This window comes from Manacus vitellinus, unplaced genomic scaffold (genome assembly GCF_001715985.3).
Source record: "Manacus vitellinus isolate BGI_N305 unplaced genomic scaffold, ASM171598v3 scaffold_77_pilon, whole genome shotgun sequence".
In the NCBI taxonomy this organism is placed as follows: Eukaryota; Metazoa; Chordata; class Aves; order Passeriformes; family Pipridae; genus Manacus; species Manacus vitellinus.
In genome coordinates, this window is record NW_021940802.1 from 1374902 (window position 1) to 1387608 (window position 12707).

General features: G+C 45.9%; 1 protein-coding gene across 1 annotated transcript in view; it reads left to right on the forward strand.

Moving 5' to 3' along the window:
• The first annotated feature begins 876 nt into the window (after positions 1-876).
• The window catches only part of WNK2 (WNK lysine deficient protein kinase 2), an 82707-nt gene continuing 70876 nt past the window's right edge, over positions 877-12707 (forward strand). Inside the window, 4 exon segments of the mRNA XM_029964657.1 lie at positions 877-996; positions 3804-3976; positions 4952-5172; positions 9736-9893. Of these exon segments, the coding sequence (XP_029820517.1) occupies positions 877-996; positions 3804-3976; positions 4952-5172; positions 9736-9893 (672 nt within the window).

Consider the following 12707-nt stretch of genomic DNA (forward strand, 5'->3'; position numbering starts at 1 on the left):
CATAGCTTTGAGTGGTTTGATGCTTAAGACTAAGTGGGCATTTATAATCTGATTTGAAACAGGAAAACCAGGAGAAGGAGTGAAGAAAAGGCAGTTCACAATGTAGAACCACTTCTGACCACTGGTTTAACACCTGCCTGCCAGATTGCATGTCATGATGCAGCATCCATTGTATAACCCCAGCCCCATTAATGGTATTTACCTGTAGGAGAGGTGAAATGAGGGAGCCCAAGCCCTGTGGACTGTCTGTGTGACAGGACAGTGTCTGTGACAGGGGTGCTGTGCCCAAGGTCCACTGTGAGCAGCAGCTCATGTGGGCTGTGCCCACAGGAGAGCTCTGTAAGCAGAGAGGCACAGGAGCCCAGGAGCTGTGATCAGAAAATGTCAAAGTCTCAGCAGAGGGGCAAGAGTATTCCTCACAGTTTATTAAGACAGGGAAACCAGTTAAATGTGCAGATTCTCTCCTAGCAGTAACTCAAAATGAGTCCCTGTCTTGCATCTTGCTCGGTTCTGTTTATCTCCAGTTTGCCTGGCAAAGCTGAGCCAGCTCAGTGTGATTGCTGTGGGCTTTGGAGGGTTGGATTTTATTTTACCTTGGTGCTGAGTAGTGGACTTGGGCAGCTTCCAGTTCTTTGAAATGGAATTACAGTGTTGCCTCCTGAGCCTGGACTTTGTGTCCCAGCAAGGAGGGAGAGAGCCAAGGGGTGTGAATGCCTTAAAATGCGGGCAGATGTGTCAATACCTGCAAACTGATACTGATATCACCTGGGTCACATTGAGAAGAATGCATTGTGAGTCTCAAGGCTCATGCCTTGAAGAAGCCCAGGGTAGCAGCAGTGCCATGACTGCAGTGGAGCTGGTTTGTCACTCAGTGGGATGCTGCTGTTGCACTTGGAGGACCAGGGCTGTCGTGTGTATCTCGGCATCCCTGAGTGTCCTGTCCAGAGGTTGGACACATCTGCTGCTGCAGAGAGCACAGAGGTTTTGACTCCTTGGGTGAGTCTGGAAACACGCTTTATTCACCCAAATTTTGATAAATCTGAGTTATGCAAAAGATGCCTTAAGTCTTGTTGAGTGGATTTAAGCCAGGTTGGATGAGACTTGGAGCAACCTGGTGGTGTCCCTGCCCATGGCAGGGGGATTGGAACCTGATGATCTTTAGGGTCGCTTCCAACCCAAACCATTCCATGAGTCTGTGATTACCTTTCCTTGGCATGACCTTTCCAAAGAATCCTGTTCTCCAGCTTAAATGTGTAATGCCCAAAGGTTGTTTCAGGTTTATACCCTTAGCTTTGGGATGAGGACATTTCACCTTGTGTGGATTGTATGGTGGGGAATAAGTGTCTGTGACCTCAGTAAAGGTTTCTCGGGTTTGGATTAAACCCTGAGTCACGCAGTTAAACAGGTGGTTTTGCTTCTTCAGAGTAGAAAACACTTCAACTGTTAAGCCCTGTCAGTCAGCTTATGCTTTCACCAGCGACTCATGTGTCAGGTTCAGCCTGGAGGGATTTAGAGGAGGGTGGTTGAGCCCTTATGGCAGCAGGGACTCCTCCCGTGGTGCAGGCTGCAGCCAGCAGGAGTGGCTGCTCTGCCCTGGCCCTCACCTTGCCTCTCCAGCTAGAGGATGATGCTTAGCTGTCATTCTGATGCAAAAAATCCAGATTCTTTCTATTGTAGTTAACAGATAAAGCACACATTTGTCTTCCACCATCACTTTGTTGCAGTTGCCCAAATGATGTGCGCTCATAATATGTAGAATATACAGAATATGATTGTCTACTGAAGGATATATTTAAAAGTTACAATTAAAGTAGCGGTGGAAAAGTTCTCACAGTGCTCAGAAATCTGGAAATAAGAGTAAAAGGCTATGGTATTACTTTTTTTATTTTTTTTAAATTGGAAAGTTTTTGCAAATCTGCTGGATCTGTGTGACTGCCTTTCCCTTTCTCTGCTAGCTCCCACTCTGCTCTTCTTGCCTTCACAGGGTCTTGCTCCTTCTCCTCCCTAATAGCAGTGTGTGATTTATTCTACAGGGTTTAAATTAGGAGGAAACTCAGCAGCAGGGAAGAAGTGATGGATTTGAGAGCAATTCCGGGTCTCTTCTGGCCTGGCTCATTTAGACAGCCTGCCTTTTTTTCCCCCCTCCCTTTTCTTTTTCTGTACCTTATAAAAAAGTCAGCTGATCCAGAGCAGCAGAGCTGCTGCCTGGCTCTCAGCTGTGGGCTCTCTGCTGCTGCTGCCTGCTGTCCCCGTGGAGGGCAGGGGGTGCTCCTGGCTGCTCTGGGGGACCCAGGCAGTGGAACCCACAGGCGCCCTGCCCTGCCCACCCCGACGGCTGCTGCTGCTTCGGGACAGTGTCAGCCCTCATGCTGCTCCCTGAATCTTGGAGAGAACTGAGAACTCCCTCAGCAGCCCTGGTGTAAATGGAAACGCTCCCCCCATGCACACACAGCACTAGGGGCAGGGTTTCTGTCATCCAAGAAGAGCCAAATCGTGGCTCCAGCCCTGGGTTTCCTCTTGGGAAGTCTCTGCCTGAAGCTGACTTGTTTGTAGCCGTGGGAATTCTTGTTCCCATCTTGCATTGTTTGGGATTGTGGGTGAGGGCAGGCTGTGGAAATGGACAGGAACTGATCCCTGTGCAGCTTGGCTACAGATCAGCTGGGTTCCCATTAAATTCAGTCCATGTGTATGAGAGCACAGCTCATGTACACATGCCTGAATGACCCAAGAAAGGAAAGATGTCTGAGGTTAAAACATGAACTCATTAATCCTGGTGATTGGTGAGCCTTTGGCTCTTTGAGTAAGAGCAGTTACACGACTGGGCTTTCTTAAGACCCCAAAATCTCCATTTCTTGGGCAGGGGAGAGCAGTTCTTTGGCCAGGGGGCAAACCAGGCAGGCGTGGTGGTGGGGTCTGGGGTGGATCTCCCCTTTTGCTCTGTTTCATGGTCTAAAGAGGTCAGAGTGAGTATCCAAGCTGCCTGTTGGCGTTCTCCTTGTACTGGTGGGGTCCAGGCAGCCCAGGAGCTTCTGCTGGGCTGTGGGAGGGGGAGAGAGGCTCTGCATGGGCTGGGCAGGGTCATGTCACAGCCAGGAGCTTATGGGAAGTGCCCTGAAATTCCATAGGAAAACCAGAGTAGTAGAACATGACATTTTCACGTTTCTAATCTAAAGTGTTTCCCTGTGTGAGCAGCCTATGGAAGAGACTGAAGAAACACTTCCTTTGCCAAAAAAAGGGAAAAGTCTGTAAAATTAGGCAGAACAGCAAACACCTAGGAAAATGGATGTGTTTGAGTATTTTTAGAGGGTGGTATGGTTTTAATTTACCCCAAGATAAACAGGCTGGGCTATAGAGCCTGTGTGGTGAGCGGGGACCTCAGCTGGTGGTCCCTGCTGGAGCATCCAGGAGCAGCTGTGGGTGGAGGGAGCCATCCCAGCTGGGAGAACATTCATACCTGGAAATGAAATCCTGTGGGTAATAATCCCTTGGATAATGAGCCTCACAAAACCCAAACATGAAGAAATAGCTGAGGGTTGATCCATCAATCCGTGGGTGTGTTCACGGTGCCTGAAATATTGGTGCTGTCATGAGCATGGCGTAGCACAGGCATCTCTTTGTCTTCTTGACACTGGATTTAGGGCAAGTGCCCTAGTTCATCCATGCTGCTCGTCTCTTACATAAAAGATTTTATAATTGCTCTTGACACAAGCATAAAACAAATCTAAAATTCTGAATACCCTGGCAACGCAGTGCCTTTATTTTTGCCCGTCACTACTAATAATGTCTCCCTTTTTGGCTTATAGGACAGAAAGCTCACAAAAGTGGAGAGGCAGAGGTTTAAAGAGGAAGCAGAAATGCTGAAAGGTCTACAGCACCCAAACATTGTGAGGTTTTACGACTTCTGGGAATCGTGTGCGAAAGGCAAGAGATGCATCGTGCTGGTTACCGAGCTGATGACCTCTGGAACGCTGAAGACGTAAGTACTGTGCTCCCGGCGAGGGGGGCTAAGAATAGCACTGGGAATTTATAGCAAAATCCTACTTTCATGTGCTGAAAAAAGCCACCTCCAGATAAAAGCAAAAAATGGAGCTGTTCTCTGGTGCCTGTCATTTGTCCCTGCGTTTGAACCGCAGCGGTTTGACAGGCAGGATTTTGGCCCCCATCTCCCTTTCCTGCTCCTCTGTCTCGGTTATGCAACTCGAAGCTATTCTCTGGCTTGTTTCATTTTCCGCCTGCGACGTTTGGATTTGTCGGGGTGTGTTTTGTGCCTGCTTTTTGTGCTTGTGTTTGCATGTTTTGTCAGGAAATTCAAGCGGAATAGCACTTGAATGGTAGAATCGCTTTTAGAAGCAGAAGGTGCTCTAGGTTATCTCCTAAACAATATTAATTAATAGCTTCTGGTACTGGCAATCTTGTTAAGGTTGATATAAAGCAGTTGGCATGAATTCTGGAACAGATTTTCAGCCCCAATGGGAGCAGTACTCAGCCAGTGTGCTCCTCTGCCAGTGCATTAGCAGGTCCTACATCTTCCCCAAAAGTCCCCTCCCAATCAGTGCCTCAGGTAAATGGAAAGAAATGCAGATGTATGGTACAGAGGTCAAAGTCTTGTGATTAAAATTAAACTGCAGTATGGTTCTGATTTGAGTATATGAACATATTCTAAAGCTGTTCTCTGCATGAAATAAATTGCTGAACTATTAAACTTGCAAATATTTGGTTGTATTTGCAGAAAAAATGCTTATTATCTTCCTCCCTAAAATTGAATGCTCTAATTCCTGCTTTGAAAAGATCTATTTCTTTCAATTTTGGGATACTTCTGTGCTGCTATTATGGCATCTAATAAGGGGCTTTTATCCATAGTGGAGTTTCAGCTGTTAAAGCCCCTGGAATCTCTAATAAAATGTTTTCATTTCCTTTTCATTTCCCACTTGTGTGTATGTTTGTGCTCTAGGTATCTGAAGAGATTCAAAGTGATGAAACCAAAAGTCCTGCGGAGTTGGTGCCGGCAGATCCTGAAGGGTCTTCTTTTCTTGCACACAAGAACTCCACCAATAATTCACAGAGACTTGAAATGTGACAATATTTTTATTACTGGACCAACTGGATCTGTGAAAATAGGAGACTTGGGTCTGGCAACCCTCAAGAGAGCTTCATTTGCCAAAAGTGTAATAGGTAATGCTCCTGTCCTCCTTGGCTTCCCTCGGGCGGTATCGTGGTTGTCTATTTAATATCTTTCTTTCCCATTTTGCATTAGTTGGTTTTTAAGTTGACAGTAGAGGTTAGAGTATGTTTAGGACTGTTGCCTTTATACTACTATAAAAATAGGAGTCAGTAGATAATGATATCCTAACTTCCTCTTCTCTTTCCTCCTGTGTCATAGTGGTAAAGCACTTTTTCCTTGGCTCGTTAAATGGAGTATTACTTGGGATCCACAAATCCTTCTCTCTCCCTCAAAAGGAGCAGCAAGTGTTCAGCAGCTTGTGTGTCCCCCTTTGAAAACAGGCTCCGTGCCTGCTTAGAGGGAGAATCAGAAGGATGGGGAAGAGGAAGGATGGAAGGATACCCTGTGCTCTCCCTAGCAAGGGAGCACAGCAGAAACCTGGGAAAGCCCTGGGAATTCTTCTGCCTCCAGTGGTGCTGGGATGGGGCTGGTTGCTGCTGCTGCTGAAAGGAGAGGCTGTGGTGCCTCTCTCCTTTCCAGGGAGACTGTGGGGAGCTGGGCTGGCTGGAACATCATAGCCCAGTGCTGGGGCCAGCCACAGGACAGGCTGCAGCTCTCGTCCTGCCCACACCCTGGCAGGGTCTGCTGAAACTAAGTCTGCAAGTTATTAAAAAAATAATAAGCAGCTACAAAATGTAAAGAAATTTTCACTTGAATTCCTTTCAGTGCCTTCAGGGACCTACAAGAAGGCAGGAGAGCAACATTTTGCAGGGCCCTGCAGTGATAGGACAGGGGGTTATGGCCTTAAACCCAAGGAAGGTGGGTTTACATTAGATGTTAGGAACACATTCTTCCTTGTGAGGGTGGGGTGGCCCTGGTGCAGGTTGCCCAGAGAAGCTGTGGCTGCCCCATCCCTGGAAGTGTCCAAGGCCAGGTTGGAAAGGGCTTGGAGCAACCTGGGCTGGTGGAAGGTGTTCCTGTCCATGGCAGGGGGTGGAATGAGATGAGCTTTCAGGTTCCTTCCCACCCAAACCATGTGATATGCTGTATCCAATGCCCTGGGTTGGTGCCCATGTGAGAAGTGTTAGAACTGGGGTTTGCTTGAACTGGGAGAAGATTTTCCAAATGACTGTGGAAGGACATCATTCCCTTGCAAAAGTTACAGTGAGTGTTTTGGGTGCAAATGTCATGTTTTCCTAAATTCTCAGTTTGTCTTTTTCACCCAGAGAAGCTTCTGTATCCAGTCTCCCTAGTTCAGACCTGCAGGTGATGTTTCTGGGAAGCTGCAAGTTCCTGAGTAATGCTGCTGGAAGGGGAAGAGGAGATACCATGCATGTATTTCAGCTTACAATATAAATGAAAATTAGATTCTAGTCAGTAAGAGTTGGCAAACTGATAGTGACAGCCACTGGTCCCTGACTAGCTATGAAAATAGCACCTTATCTTTCCAGCACTAGTTCCTTAAATAATTGTTTTGGCATCTCAAATTTTCAGATATTATTATTCTTGTATAATTATTTGCAATCACTTGCACAAAAATATTGTCCTTAATGCTTAGGGAGCCCAGTATCATTGAAGTCAAAAAGATAGAAATTTTGGATATATGCTTGGCTGCTCTAGGTCTGCTTAACCTCATGGTTTTTAGTGAAGTCATGTTGGTTTATATTTGTTAAGTTTCTCTGGTTTTTAACTTCTAATAATTGATGGTCTTTTTTCTGTTGAAGGTCAGTAATTCTTCAGATAATTGTTTTGCAGGATAACAATTGTCCATTGGACATAATGGAATAATATCAGTAATAGCAATAGTGGGAATAATGTAAGTAATACCAATATTGGGTATTGGTAATACCAGTACTGTGAATAATTCCAGTAATACCAATACTGGGTATAGTATCAGTAGCACCAATACAAGGAGTAATATCAGTAATACCAATATTGGGAAGAATATTAGTAATACCAATACAGGTTTTTGTAAAATTAGTTGTGAACACAACACCATCAATATATACTCGTGTCAAAAAGGAATTGGATGCTGAAAGGGCTGCAGGATGCTGGCAATGTGGCTGCATTCATTTTGGCAATAAAACCGAGCTTATCATTTTCATGAGTAGTGCTGCTCCAGGGAGAGAATTAGGAAGGCTTGGGAACACTGGTGATGAGTAATTCTGCCTGCTCTGCAGAGGTAGCAGCTTTAAAGGCATATTAGTAGCTGCAATTTTACATTGGCTTGGAGGGATGAAATCAGCATGGCTGGGGTCCAGTTCCTCCCTTGCTGTGCCCGTGCCATTGCTGGTGCTACCCTGACCTTGCAGTGTCTCTGTGGGAGCTGAGCCAGGGCAAACCTCGTCCTGCCAAGAGGAGCTGAGGGGATGCTGAACAGCTTTACGTTTAGGTGCTCTGTTTTGTTGAAGGATACTTGTATGTATTCCTTCCCCACCCCAAGGAATGGGGGGAAATGTCGTTTTTGTGCTGTTTTGGAACGGTGTCAAGAATTCCATTTGCTTCTTAGACTGTTGCTGTCACATTTTCAGATTTCCTTTAAATGCTCTGTAATTCATGAGATTTGCTCCTGCTGCTAAGTAGTGTTCCTTCTAAAACAAGGCAGCAGCTCCAGAACCCTTCCCTGTGGCAGCTGTTAACCCGTTCTGAGCAGCAGCCTCTGCCTGGGTGACAGCTGGGAGAGACACCCAGGGAGCAGGCACTGGGCTGAGCTTCTGTGACACAAGTCCAGCTGACTGACCAAGACTAGAGGAACGAGTGTCTTTTAGGTGGAAGGGACATAAACGAGGGAAGGGATCAGTCCTACATTTTGCAAAATGAATTTTACAGCAATGCATGTGCTGAGGCTTGTTTTGTGAGTTAGGCTGAGTCTCCTGCAGAAAATGTGCAGAAGCAGTTTTTAACTGACAGACCCTAATTTTGGGAGTCATCTTTTATGTTGCCATAAAAGAAGTTTAGGACAAGTCATGGAGTCCTGGAGCCACAGAATGCTTTGGTTTGGAAGGGACCTTAAAGATCACCTCGTTCCAATCTCTTCCATGGGCAGGGACACTTTCCACTAGACCAGGTTCCTCCCAAGTCCTCTCCAACCTAGTCTTGGACACTTCCAGGGATGAGACTTCCACAACTTGTTTGGGGTCTTGGATGATGGCTTCCAGCTGGAGGAGGGGAGATTTAGATTAAATATTAGGAAGAAACACATTACTGTGAGGGTGGGAGGCCCTGGCACAGGTTGCCCAGAGAAGCTGTGGCTGCCCATCCCTGGAAATGTGGAAGGCCAGGTTGGACAGGGCTTGGAGCAAGCTGGGCTAGTGGAAGGTGTCCCTGCCCATGGCAAGGCATTTGAAACAAGATGGTCTTTAAGGTTCCTTCCAATCCAAAACATTCTGTGATTCTATATGCAAGAACTATTTCCTCTCATTACATGTTACTTTAATTACAGTTGTGCTTTTGCTACTGATGCAGAGATGTCATAACAAAGTAATAACAAGCATTACTACTGGAATTATTCACAATACCCGTATTACTGATGGTATCTGCCAGGGCTGGGGGCAGTTTGGGTGCTGAGGTTGGACAGGCAGAGTTTATCTGGGTCTTTCTCATGGCCCGAGACCTCTCATGCTCCTTTTGGCATCCTGACAGCTTGCTGCTCCTCTCCCACAGCACACAACTGCACTGATCTCTCTTCCTTTGTCCTTTCTACATGTAAAAAAGGGAATAAACTAGGCATGACTCCTAAGCATGAATTGCAGTATGAGATACAATTCCTGGAATAAATGATCCAAGTGTTAATAGTTTCCCTTTTTGCTTTATAAGCTCACCCTTTTCAGAGTAGTTTGCTGAGCAAATGCTACAGGTGCTGTAAGTTGCTGCTTGTCCCAAAGCTGCAGCTCCCTGTTAGGAAGCCATGAGTACAGAGCCTCACTTTGTATTTACCCAGTTGCATCAGATTTCTGACATCCTAATCCCTGTTGAGTAGGACCTTATTCTGTGAGTAGCCTCATTGATTTGTCCCACTAAACCAGTGACAGAATTAGGTTTGATGTTTTGTGCGTGACTCTGTAGGTGATTTGTGGTACTACTGGCTTTCAAAGTGCTGTCTGTCTGCCGGGGGTTGCACTGCATATCTGGAGGAAACAAAAAAATGCAAATTTGCATTGATAAAAATGAGCAGAAGTTCTTGTTCCTTCTCCCCTTTTCACATCCCCAAGCCTGTACACATCCCTCTCTCCACCCAGGCAGGAACCATTCCATCACTTGCAGTGTGGGCAGGCAGTAGGTCATAGCTCATTTTCTTGTTCATTTTTAAAATTTTGATATTTTTTCTTAATTTTTCTTTCCCCCTCACTCTCCCCTTCCCCCTTTGGATTATTACCAGCAAGCCACGGGCATGTAAATCCGTGTGTTGACTTTGGATTTCTTCCCTGGAGGATGCTTGAGCTCCTTTGAAATAACCTGGCACGGGCCCACGCACAGTTGTACTGGGTACATTTCTTACAGGTGAAAAAGCTTGTGGTTCAAGCCATTCAGACTCCTATTAAAAATGGACATGCTCTTTGTGTGTGTCTGTGTAGGTACACCAGAATTCATGGCCCCAGAAATGTATGAGGAACACTACGATGAATCCGTGGATGTCTATGCGTTTGGAATGTGCATGTTGGAAATGGCTACCTCAGAATACCCTTACTCAGAATGCCAGAATGCTGCTCAAATCTACCGAAAAGTAACCTGTGTGAGTACATCTCCTTAATTTCTACTGGATTGTGGCACCTGAAGGTTTCAAAGCTTGTTTTGATGCGAGTGCTGTGTTGTTGAGGTATCTGAGGTCTGGGGGACACAAACCTGTTGCAGGTTTATGTGTAGGCTTGTAATTCCACAGTTGGAATAGTTGTGTTTGACTGTGATGCAGCTGCATCAAATATTTTCAGTGACCTTTGTGATTGATTTTATCTCCAGCAGCCACAAATACATAAAACTTGGAAGAATGAGCAGGGAAAAACCTTTGCTCTAGTCTTGCCCTCTAAATGAGGACTTCTCAGACTGGATAAGGTTGGCATTCACAGCTTCTGTGAACAACCTGCTCTAGCACCTCACTACCCTCACAGAAATGCATTTCTTACTAATACCTGATTTAAATCTCCCCTCCTCCAGTTGGAAGCTGTCACCCAAGTCCCCAGACAAACTGGTCCAAGACCAGGTTGGAGGGGACTTGGAGCAACCTGGGCTAGTGGAAGGTGTCCCTGCCCATGGTAGGGGTTGGAATGAGATGGACTTTAAGTTCCCTTCCAACCCAAACCATGCTGTGATTCTGTGATCTATGAAGTTTCCCACAAAGCTAAAAGGACTAACTTTTAGGTTACAGTTTAAATGGTTTTTTATGCAGTGGAGGGTGTTTGATTTGGATTTCCAGCCCAGATTCTCTCTGTTGGTATGTGTAGCAAATTCTCTGAAGGTACAAAAGGGCAAAGATAGCAATATCTAGTTTTGGAGTCAGCCAGGGGAGCTTTAGATGTGCATTTGGGAACTCAGCAAGGTCTGGTATCCCCAGGCAGGAACCAGGGTAATGGGTTTGCTGCATTTTCAGTGAGTTAGACTGGAGGACTAGTCAGTTTAAAGTAATGTCTGCACTGGCTAAAATCCTCTCTCCAACACCCTCACTCCAGATGATAAATGTGTTTGTCTACATGAGCTAGGCTGCAAATGCCTGAGAAAACTCCTGAGTCTGTAAGATGCTCTTGGATTACAAATCACTGACTGCAGAGAAATGGGACTTGCCAAAGGCTTTGGCAGTGGTGGTTTTCCTATCTTCTACTTGGTTGAGTGAAACCAAGAGGTGCAGGAGGTTTTCTTCAAGGTGGATTAAATCACACTGACTGGTTTGGCAAAGATTTTCCCAAGCACTTCTTTCCATCTAATTGCTACCAAAGAAGAAGGTGAGCTGTGTGGTTTGGCCCTGGTGCATCACCAGAACATGCAGTCTGCACATTTGGCACAGGACAAGGGTAATCCTTGAAAAAAAGCTGCACTAAAACTGTCAAAAATTAGCTACAGATTCATTTCTTGCATCTATATTGTAGAAAGAGTAGTTAGGCTTACATAGGAGATACATTGAACAGATCCATCTCTCAGTCTCCAAAAGCATGGTCTCAGAATTAGTTTCTATTCCTTTTATCTGACTGCTTGTTATGAGCAAAAATCTCCCCAAATGAGATTTAGTAATAACTGATTGATTTTGAAAGGTATTTGAGACCACTTGCCTTCTCCAAGAGGTTTAGGGAATCAGGCTAGAATAAATTTTTTGTGCTGAGGGTGGTGAAACACGGGCACAGGTTGCCCAGAGAGGTGGTGGATGTGCCATCCCTGGAAATGTTGAAGGCCAGGTTGGATTGGACTCTGAGCAACCTGGCATAGTGGAAGGTGTCCTTGCTCATTGCAGGGGGTTGGACTGGACTGGATGGCCTTTAAAGGTCCTTTCCAATCCAAACCATTCTGTGAATCTCTGAGATGTGGTGCTGTGAAATCCTGCTGGCAGCAAACACTGCTCCAGGTGGGAATTGCATCTTCTGGTGTGCTGTGTGCTGATCCCTCACACTGGGTATAGAGATGGTGTCACCAGATACCAAACACTCACCTGTGCCAGATGAGGGGTTTATGTGCAATGTAATTTTTATAGGTATAGTTTGTATTGTTCAGTATCTGTCTTTTCCCACCACTGAAGACCAGGATACTGGGAAGTTGGTACTCTTGTAGCTTGCTGTACTGGCCAGCTGGGATGATGCTGACCTGGAGGGAGAGGGAGAATTCAGGCTGCTCAAGAGGGAATTTAAAAGTTGAAATCAGTATCATCAGACACAGGGGAATGTCCCTGTTGTGACTTTCTGAGAGCAGGAAGCCACATCCAAAGAAGGGAAGCAGCTTTATCCCATTTTTGTGTAAACTGTGCAAGCTGACATTTGTAGCTTGATAAAGCTGAATCTTTCCAATTAACTGATGCCTGGTAGTTTAGCTCTTCTTAAGAGTGTTGCTTTCAACACAGAGCTACTCAGAAATCATTTTTGAAACCATGGAAGGCCTCAGAAAGTGCTCAGTTCGTCCCTGTGGCTGGAGCAGCTCCCTGTGGCTCTGCAGGGAGGTGAGTATTTGCAGCCATGGGTTGCTGGCTGCTGACTGCACTCTGCACCACACCATGGGCTCCAGCTTCTCAGAGACATGGGAGAGGTTTGATGGCTCAAGGCAGCTTCTTGCCTAAGTCCCTGTTATTCGAGGTCAGATTGGACAGGGCTTGGAGCAACCTGCTGTAGTGGAAGATGTCTCTGCCCATGGCAGGGAGGTTGGAACGAGCTGATCTTTAAGGTCCCTTCCAACCCAAACCATTCCATGATTCTATAGCCAATTGTTCCACGTTGTGGTGCTTTATTGCAGTGTTACTGCCTTTGGCACAAGGGATTTTGTCTCTGTTTTGGTGTGTGGTCCTTCAGATGTGCTCTAAATGCCACCTGTGTGTGCAGCTTAGGGGACACCTCCTTGGACTCTAGAGCTTCACAGG